The sequence below is a fragment of the Parus major genome, chromosome 14 (assembly GCF_001522545.3).
Source record: "Parus major isolate Abel chromosome 14, Parus_major1.1, whole genome shotgun sequence".
NCBI lineage: Eukaryota > Metazoa > Chordata > Aves > Passeriformes > Paridae > Parus > Parus major.
The window spans coordinates 14675504-14689929 of record NC_031783.1 but is presented as its reverse complement, the minus strand read 5'-3'; the positions used below and the strand labels follow the sequence as shown (position 1 = coordinate 14689929).

General features: G+C 52.7%; 2 protein-coding genes across 11 annotated transcripts in view; one reads left to right on the top strand and one right to left on the bottom strand.

Annotated features, from left to right (window-relative positions):
- LOC107211325 (hydroxyacylglutathione hydrolase-like protein) overlaps positions 1–4360 on the top strand; it is a 5111-nt gene extending 751 nt beyond the window's left edge. The window contains exons 2-8 of one of the 8 annotated variants that reach the window (XM_015643239.2): positions 428–492; positions 568–685; positions 1471–1579; positions 1733–1836; positions 2150–2197; positions 2286–2362; positions 2630–4360. In XM_015643239.2, the coding sequence (XP_015498725.1) occupies positions 428–492; positions 568–685; positions 1471–1579; positions 1733–1836; positions 2150–2197; positions 2286–2362; positions 2630–2795 (687 nt within the window). In that variant the 3' untranslated portion in view covers positions 2796–4360. Of the gene's footprint in view, positions 1–427; positions 493–567; positions 686–1470; positions 1580–1732; positions 1837–2095; positions 2198–2282; positions 2363–2629 lie in introns of all 8 variants that reach the window. The other 7 variants (XM_015643238.2, XM_033517856.1, XM_015643236.2 and 4 more) reach the window with 7 other exon arrangements.
- Positions 4321–14140, bottom strand: CIAO3 (cytosolic iron-sulfur assembly component 3). 3 transcript variants are annotated; one of them, XM_015643231.2, is made up of 11 exons: positions 14009–14140; positions 12675–12770; positions 11457–11600; positions 11088–11220; positions 10363–10497; positions 9967–10085; positions 8550–8679; positions 8269–8341; positions 7216–7350; positions 6093–6250; positions 4321–5379 (listed from the first exon to the last, which is right to left on the bottom strand). In XM_015643231.2, exons 1-11 carry the CDS (start codon positions 14072–14074, stop codon positions 5141–5143), a joined length of 1428 nt encoding a protein of 475 aa, XP_015498717.1. In that variant the 5' UTR covers positions 14075–14140; the 3' UTR covers positions 4321–5140. The 3 variants fall into 3 exon arrangements, with proteins under 3 accessions (XP_015498717.1, XP_015498718.1, XP_015498719.1); XM_015643232.3 differs by lacking the exon at positions 14009–14140 and adding an exon at positions 12941–13453; XM_015643233.2 differs by lacking the exon at positions 7216–7350.
- Positions 14141–14426: the final 286 nt, after the last annotated feature.

The following is a 14426-nucleotide window of genomic DNA, read 5'->3' as shown; positions in this document are numbered from 1 at the left end:
GCGTTTGCTGCGGACTCGGGCACTTCCTTCCTCTCGGCTCCGGGAGCAGCCCGGGGTTTGTTCCTGAGTGCTGTTGGCATCCGGAGCCTCCTGGCAGCCGTGCCGGGCTGGCAGTGCCCTGGTGGCCCTCGGGTGGGTGGCACGGCCGCCGTGTCCTCGCTGTGGCAGTGACCCCGTGCTCTCATCGTGCCTTCCCTAAGAAAGCGCCGGCCAAAAATGGCCCCATCCCCATCCCCATCCCCATCCCCATGGGATCAGCGTGGTCCCATCCTCCTGCTCCACTCAGGTCACACCTTTGTCCCACCTTCAGCGCGTGGTTTTGGGGGATTCCTCTGCCCGGTGACACAGGGGACAGGTCATGGTGTGTCTGTCTGTCTGTCTGTCTGTCTGTGTGTCACCTCTCACCGCTGCTCTGGCTCCCTTCCAGCTGCTGGAGATCATCAGGAAGGAGGACGTGGTGCTCAGGGCCATCCTCACCACCCACCACCACTGGTAGGTGTGACAGGGTCGGGGTGGCCGTGTCCCCACAGGGACGGTGCCCATTCCCAGCCCCTGCTCTGCCCACAGGGACCACGCCAGGGGCAACGAGGAGCTGGCCCAGCTCTTCCCCGGCCTGCGGGTGTTCGGGGCTGACGAGCGCATCGGGGCCCTCACACACAAGGTCACCCACGGCCAGGAGCTCTCGGTGTGTGGGGACATTCGGGGCTTGGAGCCCTCACACGGGTCCTGCTTGGTGGGGTGGGGTGGTGACACTGTCCCCAGTGAGAGCAGTGGGGTGGTGACACTGTCCCCAGTGAGAGCAGTGGGGTGGTGACACTGTCCCTGGTGAGGAGCAGTGGGGTGGTGACAGTGTCCCCAGTGTGGAACAGTGGGGTGGTCACACACACACAGTGGGGTGGTGACACTGTCCCCAGTGAGAGCAGTGGGGTGGTGACACTGTCCCCAGTGAGGAGCACAGTGGGGTGGTCTCACACACACAGTGGGGTGGTGACACTGTCCCCAGTGAGGAGCACAGTGGGGTGGTCATACACAGTGGGGTGGTGACAGTGTCCCCAGTGAGGAGCACAGTGGGGTGGTCACACACACACGGTGAGGTGGTGACACTGTCCCCAGTGGGGAGTGCAGTGGGGTGGTCTCACACACACAGTGGGGTGGTCACACACACACGGTGGGGTGGTCACACTGTCCCCGGTGGTCCCCAGTGGGGTTGGTGCTGCTGGGCTGTGCTCAGCTCTTCGTGCCCATGGGGTGGTTGCAGATGTGGCCCCACGGATTCAAGGCTGGGATGCAGGAGAAACCTCATCCCAATCCCAGCCTGTTTGGGGTTGTGCTGGAGGGTCCCAAATGCCATCGGAGCAGACCCACACAAAGCCCCATCAGATCTGCGACCTGCAGGGCCCCAGGCGGGGTGTGGGCAGGTCTGGGGGGGTCTGTCCCCCTCAGTGGGGCCCTGACCCTCTGTCCCCCCAGTTTGGGGCCATCAGAGTGAGGTGTCTCTTCACCCCGTGCCACACCTCGGGCCACATGTGCTACTTCATGTGGGAGGACGATTCCCCGGATGCTCCAGCTCTTTTCTCAGGTATCCCACCCTGCCCACGTGTCCCCCGTGGCTTTGGGGGACACACTGTGTGCTGCCTGCCCCCCACTCAGCGCTCCTGGGGTGAACCCAGCACCCCCTGGCACCCCCATCCCCGGCCCTGGGGTCCCTCTGTGCCCAGCCCCTGTCCCACAGGTGACACCCTGTTCGTGGGGGGCTGCGGGCAGTTCTTCGAGGGGACGGCGGAGCAGATGCACACCAACCTCACCCAAATCCTGGGGACTCTGCCCGAGGACACGGTGAGTGGAGCCTGGGGAGGGCTCCTGGAGCCAGGAGGGGGCTCGGGGCAGGGATCTGGGATCAGGGCAGGGATCCCGGGATCAGGGCAGGGATCTGGGATCAGGGCAGGGATCCCGGGATCAGGGCAGGGATCTGGGATCGGGGCAGGGATCCCGGGATCAGGGCAGGGATCTGGGATCAGGGCAGGGATCCCGGGATCAGGGCAGGGATCCCAGGCTCGGATCTGGGAGCAGGTTTGATGCCGGGTGCCTCCTGCAGAAGATTTTCTGTGGCCATGAATGCACCGTCAGAAACCTCAAATTCGCCTTGAAGGTGGAGCCAGAGAATGAAATGGTGAAGGAGAAGCTGGCGTGGGCCAGGGTAAGTGGCTGTGCCCGCTGTGCCAGGGCAGGGGCCGGGGCTGTGGGATGGCAGCGGGGTTTGGATGCCCGTGTTCCCTCGGCAGCAGCGCGATGATGAGGACCTGCCCACGGTGCCCTCCACGCTGCACGAGGAGTTCCTGTACAACCCCTTCCTGCGGGTCACGTAAGCGCTGCTGGCACTGTCCCCAAACCCCCTCCTGTTCCCCCCCAGCACCATCCCTTTTCCCAAAGAACTGCTGGGAAATCCCAGCCCGGAGCCAGGGGAGGGTTCCTGGGCATGGGGACAGCCCAGAGCCCCGTGTGCCCCAGCAGAGGGTGGCACTGCCCCTGTCCATCCCTGCGGGGTGGGGTCCCCTCTGTCCCCAGAGCCCCGTGTGCCCCAGCAGAGGGTGGCACTGCCCCTGTCCATGCCAGGGCTGTTCCCTCGCAGGGAGGAGCCCGTGCAGAGGTTCACGGGCAGGACGGACCCCGTGGAGGTGCTGAGGACGCTGCGCTCCGAGAGGGACAACTTCAAGAAGCCCAAGGAGAGGCCCAACCCCCAGGCCATGCTGGCCTTTGACTGGGGGCTCTTCGGGCCCTTCCTGGAGAAGAAGTGACATCCCCAGGGCTCCCTCCTGGCTGTGCCCAGCTCGGATCCGCTCCCAGCTGGGCACTGATTTTGTCTTTAACCTGCTTTGTGTGAGGCTGCTCTGCTCTGCTCCGCTCCCCCTCTGGATCCTGGGATTCCCTGTGGAGCAGATCCCTTTGGAGAGCCCGGGCTGTGGGGCTGGGATGCTGGCAGAGGGTCAGGCCATGGGGCAGGGGACAGTTTTGGGGTCAGTGCAGGAGCTGCCAGCTCTCCGTGGCCATGGGAGGAAGGCAGGGAAGGGCAGGGAAAAGCGGGAATGCTCAGGGATTGTGCTGCTCCCCTGGGGCATCCCAGTCCCAGGGTTTGTGTGGTGCTGGCTTTGGATCACCAGTGCCCACCCAACTCCTCATCACAGCAGGGGTTGGGTGGCTTTTCCCCTCTTTTTTGCCCCAATTTTTCCAATAAGTCCCACAGGGATTTCTGTAGGGATTTGTCACTGCCCTGGGGAGCCCCTTGGACCACGTGGAGTGTCCAGGTGGAGCCCAGGCTCTGCCCCAGGAGGGATTTCCCAAGGTGGGACAGATTTGGGGCAGCCAAGAGAGAAAGTGCTGCCAGGCCTCCCTTGCTTTTCACTTTTCCCAAGACAAAAACTGGAGAACACTTGGTGCCAACTCCATGGACACTGCCTTGCCCTCAGGAGCAGCTGGGGCTCCCAGGCCTCCCCAGCCTTCACTTTGTGCAGAACCAGGGCTGTGTTTTATTTCTTTTTAAGGCTGAGAAAGGAGCAGAGTTTTATTTTCAGGTGTGAGGAGGCATTTCACACCACTCAAGTCATTCCCTTTCTTTTTTCTTGTGGATAAAATGAGGGTTTGGTGGCAGCTCCCAGCACTGGGATGGAGTTGATTTCAGGGATTTTCATGTGTGGACTGTGAATTTCTTTGTTGCCACTGGAGTCTGGTTTGGGGCTTTTTCCTGTGCTACAAACTGGACCAATGTTTTCTTTTTTCCTTTTATTAATTTATAGTTTGGATTTATTTCCCTGCATGGAAAGGGAAGGATTTTTGGTACCATGGCCTGAATTCCTCAGTTTCCACGAAATGCTGGAGTTGGGGATGTCCCCTGTGTGTTCCTTTGGGATTTTATTGATCCTGGGAGCAGGGATGCTCCTGTGTGTGGGACCCAGCCCTGAGCCTGGCACAAATTCCAGCTGTTCCTGGTGCCAGCACAGAGATCCCAGGGAGTCCTGGGTGGCTTCAGTGACCTCAGAGCATGGTGGTGACCTGGGAACTGGGGAAGTGACAAAGTGTAGAGCCCTGATTATTTCATTTCCTGCTAATTTAGCTTGACTGATTGTGCATTTCTGGGCTGATGCTCTGCACTGATTCCAGGCTGGAGCCTCTCCCTGTCCTCGTTTCCTGGTTTAGCCAAATCCCTGCATGGAAAAAGGGAATTCACTGGAAGAACCAATTTGCTCCTCAGGAAGGTGGGGAAGGGGCAGAAGGGGGAGGTTGATGCCTTAGAACACTGTGAGGTCATTAACGATCAGCAACAGCTGAAAAAATGGAAAGCTTTTAATTAAAAACATGAAAATCAGCATTTGCTCTGTGGGTTCATTGGAATGCGCAGAGGAAGCTTTGGTTCCTGCCAGCCCCAAGGTCAGGAATTATTTTGTGGTAATTTTGGGATGTTCTCCATCAGGAAGTGCCTGTTCTGTCTGGATTTAGGGATGTTATCCCTCAGTAAGTGGCTGCAGAGGGTGGGTAAGCGTGACAACTCCCTGACTCCCTGCTGTGTGTGTAGCAAGGAAAGACAGAGAAGGAATTGCCCTTGGTATAAATTATTATAATTTAAGGACAAGGAATCACAGGGTTTTGTCCAGCATTCACTCCAGTCCCTTTCCAGCAGGCACTGAGCCAGCCCCAGGGATGATCCCAGGCTTTGGGTGCCCCTCTCTGAGGGCACAGACCCTGCAGGGCAGCGAGCTGTGGCACCTCCAGGCCTCAGGAGAACATTTCTAACGCAGTGAGGACGTTCCAGCAGAGGCAGGCACGGAACTGAGAGCTGGGACAATCCAGCAAGGCCTGGAGGAGGAAGATTGGGGTGTGACACAAAGCTCAGCCTGGAGCTGAGCTCTCAGTCCATGAACTGCTCGGTTCTGGCAGGATGGGGCTGCTGGAGCAGTGCAGGGTCTGGCCCATCAGCCTGGGATGTGTCTCCTGTCAGAATTTGGGGTTCATTCCCATCACCTCATCCTCCAGCTGAAGGAATGAGCAGTGCCAGGCACATTCCCAGAGGCAGGAATTGCACAGAGTCCTTGGAGAATCAGCAGTGGGAGTTCAGAAGGCACTGAGGATCTGCTGGGCCGGGCAGCCCTCACCACTTGATGTTGAGGGCAGAGTTTGCTTTCTCCACGGCGTGGTATTGTGTGTGCAGCACTTCCAGAACCTTCTCTGAGCCCCAGCCCCCCAGCCAGTGCTGGTAGAGCTCCCCCACAGCCTGGTTCTCCTCTGGAATCTCAGCCCTCAGGGATTCATACAACCTCTCCACCTGCTGCAGCTCCTCCTTGCTGGATTCCCCCTCCAGTTTGATTTGCCCTCCTCCATTCAAACAGCCTGGGGGGGAAAGAAGGGATGGAGAATTTCAGCTGGAAAAAACATCCTGAAGAAATTCCAGTTCATTTATCCACAGCTGCAGGAATGAAAACACCTCAGGAACAGAGGCTCAGTCCCAGTTATCTCCCAGCAGCACAGGGCAGGGAGATGCTGGGCTGGCTCCAGCTGGGAATCTGCCAGCTCTTATCTCCAGCCCCCAGGACAGAGCCAGAGCCCAGCCCAGGTGAGCCCAGCCTTGGAGGCTCAGCTGGAGGAAAGGGAAAAGTGCCTGGGATGTGTCCTGGGAGTTGGGCTGAACACTGGGAAGCTCCCAGAGCTCTGTGGATCCCTGGGAAGGAGCAGCTCTGACAGACCCCTCAGTGGGTCCAGGCTGCCCCTGCTCCCAAGGAAAATGGAATAAAACATTAAGGAAGTGACTTTCTCCACCAGCCACAGCATAAGTGTGATGGTCAGGGTAGTTTCAGGGGGAAAATCCCCTCACTCAGGTACCAAAGAGCTCAGGAAAAACTCCTTAAATTAATTATGCAAATTTTGTATAACAGAATCCATCTGCAATTCCATAAATCCTGAGGAATTGCTGGCTCAGAGGTAGCAAAATGCCCATACAGCTCTGAGGCTGTCACACCTCAAAGGGGATGAGAAACCCCCCATTTTTCCTGTCTGGAATTCCCTGGAGCTCCTCCCAGGCTGGATTTGCAGCAGAGCAGCCTCACCTGAGGGACAGGCCATGACCTCCACGTAGTGATAGGGGCACTTCCCTCGCTTCAGCTTCTGCACCAGGTTCTGGATGTTCCTGAAGCCATAGGCCAGGGCAAACTGGAGCAGGACCTCTCCATCCCTCTCCAGGGTCACCTCCTGGAAGTCCTTGTTCCTGAGGGAGCAGAGCACAGGAAATGGCTTCTCCAAATGAGTTTTCTATTTTAAACTTCAAAGGGCCCTGTGCAAAACCCAAATTCTTGGTGAATCTCATTGAAGAGCTGTCCTAGTTCTGTGCAAGGAAAAGGGGAAGGAATTCCTTCCAGAGCCTTCCAGGATTGCTGGGGCCACCTGAGCAGAGGTTGCTGAAGGACACCTGGGCTGGAAAAAGCCTGAAAAGCTCAGCACAGGGAGCCTTGCCCTGACAAACCCGAGTTCCTTCAGCCAACATTAAATCCCTGAGGGGATTTTTAAATTTCTACCAGATCATAAAACATGGGAACAAAGCCTTGAGGATTCCAGATTTCTAAGGTTAGTGGGAATACCTAATTCTGGTAAAAAGAAAAAGTAAGTAATTGGATTTTTATCAAATTTTTGAGATGCTTTTTTCTCCTTCCTAAACATACAAGTTGCTCATTAGGGATATAATTAATGTCAAAGGATACATTAAATTATAACTGGGAAGCCAGAAGGAATCTCAGGTGGATGAGCCCCAATGCCCAAACTCAGGTGATTTATTTTCTCTTTCACTAGAGTTAAACAGAGCCCCAAAGCCCTCCCACAAGGTTTTCTGGGATCAATAATCAGTGACAAATCCCCTTGGCTGGCCTGATCCAAGGTGAGGAATCCCAGTTCCACCACAGCTCTGCCTTCTCAATTACTCTAAAATTTTATAATTATTATAGAAATTATCAGTGGAGGCCAAACTGCAGGGTGTGGGTGAGGAAGGGGTTGGAGTTCTCCTTGGGAAATTTTCCCTGGAATTCTGCATGGAATTGGCTGATTTATTGCTCAGCAGCTGGGGGAGGGAGCAGCCAACTCTCAGCCTGTAAGTGACCATCACAAAAAAACCAAACTCCAGCTCCTCAGCGAGGAGAATTCCTGAAAAACCGAGTTTTCTGTGGGATTTCAGCTTCTTACTTGAGAGGTTTGTAGTGGATTGAGCCCACATGGATCCCGAAGAGCTCCAGGGCCGCGTGTCTGAAGACGTGCTCCAGGTACCCCCCCGAGCCCCCGCCGCGGTGGCTGCTCAGCTCCTCCGCAGCCCTGCCGAGCCTGGGGAGGGCACAGCACCAGCTTCAGGGAATGTGGCATCAAACACAGCTCCAGGGGCTTCAGGACAACGGGAGCAGCAGCCTCCTCTGAGCCCCAGCTTTTCCCTTTCTCCTGGGAATAGCACCAGGGACCCCTGGCACAATGGGGTGTGCAGAGAGGTTGTGGATCCCTGAAGTGTCCCAGGCCAGGCTGGATGGGGCTTGGAGCAGCCTGGGAGGGTGGAAGGTGTTGGGGTTGGATGAATTTCGAGTCTTTGCCACCCAAACCCTTCCAGGACTCTGTGATTCTCTGTGGATCACCCTGTATCATCCAGGGAGGTGCTGCTGCTGAGCCTTCCGTGGAGCTCTGGGGATGTTCCCCTTGCCCTGAAGCCAAGGCAGCTCTGGGTGCTCAGTGCAGAGCCAGCCCTGCTGTCACCTCACACCCCAAAATGTCACCCCACCCCAGTGTGTGCAGCTGGCCCTGGGGCAGAAATTCCTCCTCAGTTCAACAACCCCAGTCCCATCTGACACGTCTCAAATGTCACTTTTCACTACAAGTCTTCTGGAGATTATCTGAGTGACCTAAATATCTGTTAGTTCTGCTCTAATTCTGGGGTCTTTGCAGTGCCTCTGATAACAACAGCTTCTGCTCCAGGAAATTTTTATCACTGGGACAGATTCTTGTCCTTCCCAAAGCCTGCAGCAGCTTTTTGTGGGATGGAAGGAGCTGGAGTGATATTCTGTATATTAAATATTTTAACTCCCCATTGTTCTGGTTCAAGTGACACAAGAAACTAAACCAAGGGCAAACACATCTGTGTGAAACAGCAGGAAAAGGGGAATTCTGAACTCCCTAAATCCTGAGGGAAAGGGAAATTCTGAACTCCCTAAATCCTGGAGGAAAGGGAACATGACTGAAAGGGGATTTTGTTCTTACATGGTGTCCAGGGGAGAGGGATCCACATCTGACAGGGACACTCCTTCTTGCTCCAGCAGCTTCAGCACTTCTCCTAGAGCAGAACCAGGCACAAAGAGTTCTTATGTTTGGGACACAGAAAAACAAACCCACCCCAGAGCAGTCCCTAAAACTGCAGCTGCATTTTACCAGGGCATGATTTGCAGTATTAAATGTAAATATAGATCAATATCCAAAGCCAGAGGATGCTGTAAGGCTCCCAGAATGAGCTGGAATTGGGAATCTGCTGTGGCTCTGCTTACCTGTGGTGATGACACAATCCACATCCCTGGTCTGGTATTCCTGGTTGAAAAAGTCTGGCCTGGAGGCCTCCAGCTTTTTGTCATAGCAGGGCATGACTGTGACGTGGTAGATCCTGTCAGGGGGCAGGTGCTGCAAGAGAGACAAGGCTGGGGCAGCCAAAATCCCCCTGTCCTCAGGGAGGGCATGCCAGGAGCAAAGGAGAGTGGGGAAAATAATGCCATCATCCCCACTCTTAGTGAATATTTGTGTGTTTAGGTATTTCTGCATAAATGAAATGATTTCTCTCCTAGAAGACAATTTCAGTCAGGGTCAGCAGTCATGCTCCTTCACAGGTTTTCTGGAATCCTGGAATGGTTTGGGTTGGGAGGGACCTTAAAGCTCATCCAGTTCCAACCCCAACACCTCCCACTGTCCCAGGGTGCTCCAAGCTTGTCCAGCCTGGCCGTGGACACTTCCAGGGATCCAGGGGCAGCTTCTCTGGGAATTCCATCCCAATTCCACACCCTCCCATCCAGGAATTCATTCAATATCTAACCCTGCCCTCTGGCAGTGGGCAGCCATTCCCTGTGTCCTAGCACTCCAGGCCCTTGGGAATCATCTCTTTCCATCTTTCCTGAGGTTCCCTTCAGCTCCTGGAAGTTTCCCTCACTCTGGTGCAATGATCCAAAGTCAGGCAGGGGAGCCAATCCCTAATTAAGCCTTTAGGGAATAAACTTCCTCCCTGCTCCCAAAGCTCAGCCCCTCAGGACATGATCTGGAGTCCCACAAAAACCTCGAGATCATCCAAGCAATAAACACAGGCTGAGCAAACAGGTCACTGACCCTGGGCCACTGTTTCAGTCTCTTGTGCCAAATAATTCCCACAAGTTGCCAAATTTTGTCCCAAATCTGCAGCTGCCCCGTGCAAGTGTCAAAGTGCTGCTCTTCCATAAACCCCACAAGAAATCCACTGGGTGCTGCAGCCCCTTCCTGGCCCAATGCAGGCTGTTTGTTTGGACTGCAGCTCCCACCTGGAAAGATTCCAGAGGTTACAGGCTAAGGACAGAAGCAGAACATCAAGATGGGAATGAGGGATCATTTCTAGAGAAGCCACGCTCTGCACGTAAGCACCGACTGCAGCCTTGGCTTGGGTCACTTCACTTGAAATCATTCACAACAGGAGCACAAAGGCACTGAAAATAATGTTCCTCAGCTTTCCCAAATAATTCAGAGGCTTCAATTTAATTAGCCTGTGATTAGTGTTCTACCCTAATTACTATTCATTAGCTAAGACAGAAGTGAGGAAGATTTGCTGTCTTCTTCAAGGCAATACTGACCCTTGAATGTGTGTAACACAGCAAAAAAATAATTAAAAATCGGCCTAAAGTGTTGAATTTGAGGAATTTTGCAGTAGGAAGAGCATTTTTAGAGCTTTACCTGCTGCTCTGCAAAGTAGCCCTTGACCAGGGAGCCCATCACCTGCTGGGGGGATTTGGTGGTGCTGATGTGGGGAATGATGAAGCTGCCGTGGGTTTTCTCTGCGTAGCAGATCCAACCTGGAAGGAACATAATTAACAACTGAAATTAAAGAATAAGAAGCAGACCTTCACTCTGCTCATTCTCCCCACAACCCAGGTTTAGTGCCCAGCAATAACCATTTTCAGCCTCAAAAGCCAAGTGTAAGACCAGATTCACTGGAAGATGTCTCAGCACTGCTTTAACACCAAGATCTGTGCTGTGAGGAGAACAATCCCACAGGTAAAAAAAACCATCCATTTGCACCTTTCTGAGCAGCTGCTGGATTTTTGATTGCAGCTGGAACTGAAGCCATACCTGGGCAGGCAGAGGCCAGCATGGGCAGAGCCTTTTTGTCGTCTGCTTGTCTGTGGAAGCGTCTCACAAACTCCCTCTGGCTCTCCAGGAGGCTGAAGTTCCTGGAGAAAGTTGTGTCAAACACGTGGTGCACACCTGGGCAGGACAGCAGCTGGGTTAAAACCCTCAGGACACAGCAAAATGGGACACAAAACCTTCCACTCCAACCAGAGGCAAACTCAGTTGCAGGTACCGAGCCCTGCAGTTGACAGGGAAGGTTTTTCAGGTCAGAGGAGAAGTGACAGGAGAGGTGGAAATGTAAAATATCAATTTATTTTCAATGGTTCTTCCCAGGTTTCATAGACTGATGGAATGGTTTGGGTTGGAAAGGACCTTCAAGCTCAGCCAGTTCCATGGGCAGGGACATTTCCCACTATCCCAGGGTGATCCAACCCAGCCTTGGGAAGTTCCAGGGATGGAGCAGCCCCAGCTTCTCTGGGAATCTGTGCCAGGTCCTCCCCACCCTCCCAGCCAGGAATTCCATCCCAATCTCCCATCTGGAGATTCAAATCCTTTCCTTTGTCCTGTTACCATCTGCCCTCAGAAGTGCCTCACCCTCCTTTTTTCCAAGCTTTCCTTCCCTCACTCAAAATTCATCCTGTGAGTGAATTTTGGACAGTTTGGAATCCACTTTCAGCTTGTGCTGAACCCCCAGGCCAGAGAGCAGAGCACAGCCCCACACTTGCCTAAACTCTTGAGGAACGTGGTCAGCTTCTGAGCTGTCTCCAGCAGCCCCAGCTTGCACCTTGCAGCCAGGGAGGCTCTGGACTGGGGAGAGACAGAAACCACCACCAGTTTCTGCTCATGGGCAGCAGCAGCCTGGAAAAAACAACCAAACAATCCCAAACTGTGGCACAGGCAGAGCTGGCAGCACCCCAGAGCTCCTCACCTTCACTCTGAGGCAGGGATTGACACCAAACCCTTCCAAACTCTTTAAAAAAAATGAGAATAAACCAGAATAGTGCAGCAAGAACAGCCTGAGATCCATCAGAGCTCTGAAATCCCCTTTTCCTGTGGATTTTCCCTTTTTTTCTTCAGGGATGAGTGGGACCCACCTTGTTGAGAGCCAGCACCTTGCAGAGCTCCCCGTGGCTCTGCTGGCTGACCAGGACGCTCTCAGCCGAGGTGATGCAGCCACTGCAGGCCAGGCAATCGTTCAGGGTGATTTTGGCCTTCTCCAGCTTTTGTGCTTCCCCATCCTACAAAAAACCACCCAGAGCAGGCTCAGCTCTGATCCCAGAACTGAAGGAGCAATTTCCTCACTTTGTTCCAAATCATAATGAAGATGCTGCTCTTTTGATGCTCTTGGTTTATCATTTAAAAGAAATCTTTATTTTTAATAAGATGAGGACAAAGTCACCTGAAGTTGGCTGCTTTTAATGGATAATTTGGCACAGGAAGTGGAATTTGCTGAGGGATTTCATCCCAGACACTGGAAGGGATTATTTTCCCTTCTATCTGCCCTGAATAATTTGATTTTCCCAAGAGATTCTCCTCTAATCATCACTCCTCAATAAAGCCAGGAATAGAGCAGGAAATGAGGCATAATTAAATTTTTAAAATAAGGAACCAGACTCCTTTAGAAGTGCTGTATCCTCCTTTTTTTAAATTAAAATCTGCCTAAAGTTCCAAGTTCCATCCCTAGAGGAATTCCCAGCTTGGTTAACAGAGCAATGCCAACTTTTTTTTGGTGAAAACAGGAAAAACTCAACCTGAATTTTGGAAGATTCTGAATTCTTTAAGCTTTTAAAGAAATAATTTGAAATATTGTTTTTAAAAAATCCAGCAAGATTTATTAAAAAGATCTTGATTAAATCTCTGAGTGAGCACAAGGACATTGTCACAACCAACCTGGAATTGCCAATCCTTAAATACTGATAAAATAAATAAACTTTTCATTTTATCTGCTCTCTTATGGAAATCATCACTAATTAATGGCATTGCTTTAGAGCATAAAAAACTGAAATAAATTGGAAATACTGATTATAAAATGACTGCTTAGAAATGAATTTATAAATTAAAATCCTGATAAATTAAATTTTAATGCAATCTCAGCTTATCTAATCTTATATTAATAATAAGTAATTAATGCCAGTGTTTCAGAACATAAAAGTGACACAAAATTGGAATTATTGATTATAAATCAGAAAGAAAAAAATTCTAAGAATGCTCACAACATCTCTTTGAGGCATTAAATGGATGTAGATAATTAAAATACTTAAAATACGTTCATTTCTCTGGGATTTTTATACTCAACAGAAGACCCCACGTACCTGATTGACCTGGAAATAACTTCCATCAGCTTCGATTCTGATCTTGGCTGCTGCTTTTCCAGGCTTTTTATCCACTTTTACAGGCTTGATGCATTCCTGAAAGAGCAGCAGAGCCTGGAATTGAGGAGCTGAGCGAGGAAGAGGGGATTGAACACAAATAAAGGGATCAAACAGCAGCTCTGCATCCTCCCCCCTCAAACCAGGCTGGAATTGCCCCGAGTTTCTTTCAGCACTGTAAGAAAAATGTCAAAGCAGAGGTTCCTCACCCCTTTGGAACAGGAATGACACTTTTCCAGCATCATCCCAAGCCCACGGGAGAATCCTGCTCTTTCTGAAGAGCTCAGCTCTGGTTTTGGAGCTTTGACAGGAACAGAGCCTGGCCAGCCTCTTCCTCCTCCTCCCCAAAATCCGGGAGCAAATCCCGACCCTTCCCTGCAGATCCCGGCCCGGGGAGGTGCTCAGTGCCAGCCAGGGTTGGATTTTGTGACAGAAGGAGCTCTCAGGAGCTCAGCCTTGCTCCAGTGTCCCAGCACAAGCCGCAAGGGCTTTTCTGAATTTTATCCACTTTTTATTATTCAAGCACCCTGTGACTCCTTGTCCTACTTCTCCTTTGAGTTTCCCCCCTAAATTAATCCATCTTTGCAGGGCTCAGAGCCTTGCAGGAACGACTCATTTGGATCCTTCACTCAAAACACAGAAGCAGAGCTCCTTATTTACGTGAAGAATAAATAAAACCAAAGCAAACCCAAGCCCTACACGGAGAATTAACGGGATTTGCTATTTCCTTTTCCACCGATCTCATCTCGGCTCGATTTTCCTGCAATGTTTCTCAGCACCCAGGATTATTATTTCGCATTTTCACAGTACAAAATAATAAATAATAAATAATAATAAATGCATTGACAGGAGCAGATCCTCGCCGCTCATTCCCTCCCGAACGCCGTGGGTTTCCCTCCCATCCACGGAAACTTCCAACTTTTCCTGGGGAACTCCAGATTAAAATCGCTTTCCTGGGATGGGGCTGAGCCTGTCGTGACCCCACAGTGACCCCACAGTGACCCCAAAGTGACCCCACAGTGACCCTGAGCCCTGCGCAAGGAGGGACAGCGCCCAATCCTCACTTTTAGCCCTTTTTCCATCCCCAACAGCAGCGGGAGAAGGTCTGAGGGGGGTGGGCGCGTTCCCCGTGCCGTGAGGCAGCGGCTGAGGGTGGCACCCCCCGACTCCCCTCAGCGCCCACCCCACGGCTCCCGGCGGCCTCTTGAGTCCCTGGCTGCCTCGGGAGCCCCTGGCCGCGGGAGTCCCCGGCCCTGTCACCCCCGGTGTGGCCCCACCTGCGAGGGAGCGATGAAATCGTCGAGCTCCGTCAGCTGCAGCACCCCGCTGAACCGGGCCGCCATGGCCGCCGCCAAGCGCCCCGCCGCACGTCGTAAAACGGGACTACAACACCGCCGCAAAGCGAACAGCCACACTGTCGTACGACGGGACTGCCACACCGCCGGAAAGCGAACAGCAGCATTGTCGTACAATGGGACTGCCACACCGCCGCAAAGCGAACAGCCACACTGTCGTACGATGGGACTGCCACACCGCCGCAAAGCGAACGGCAGCACTGTCGTAAGCGCGCCCTCCACACCGCCACGATTATAATATAACATTTTTAATTTTTCCCCTGTAAATATCAAATTTTTGGAATAAACTAATGCTATATAAGGCCTCTTGCGTGCTAAGCAAATATAAAGGTGTCGGCGC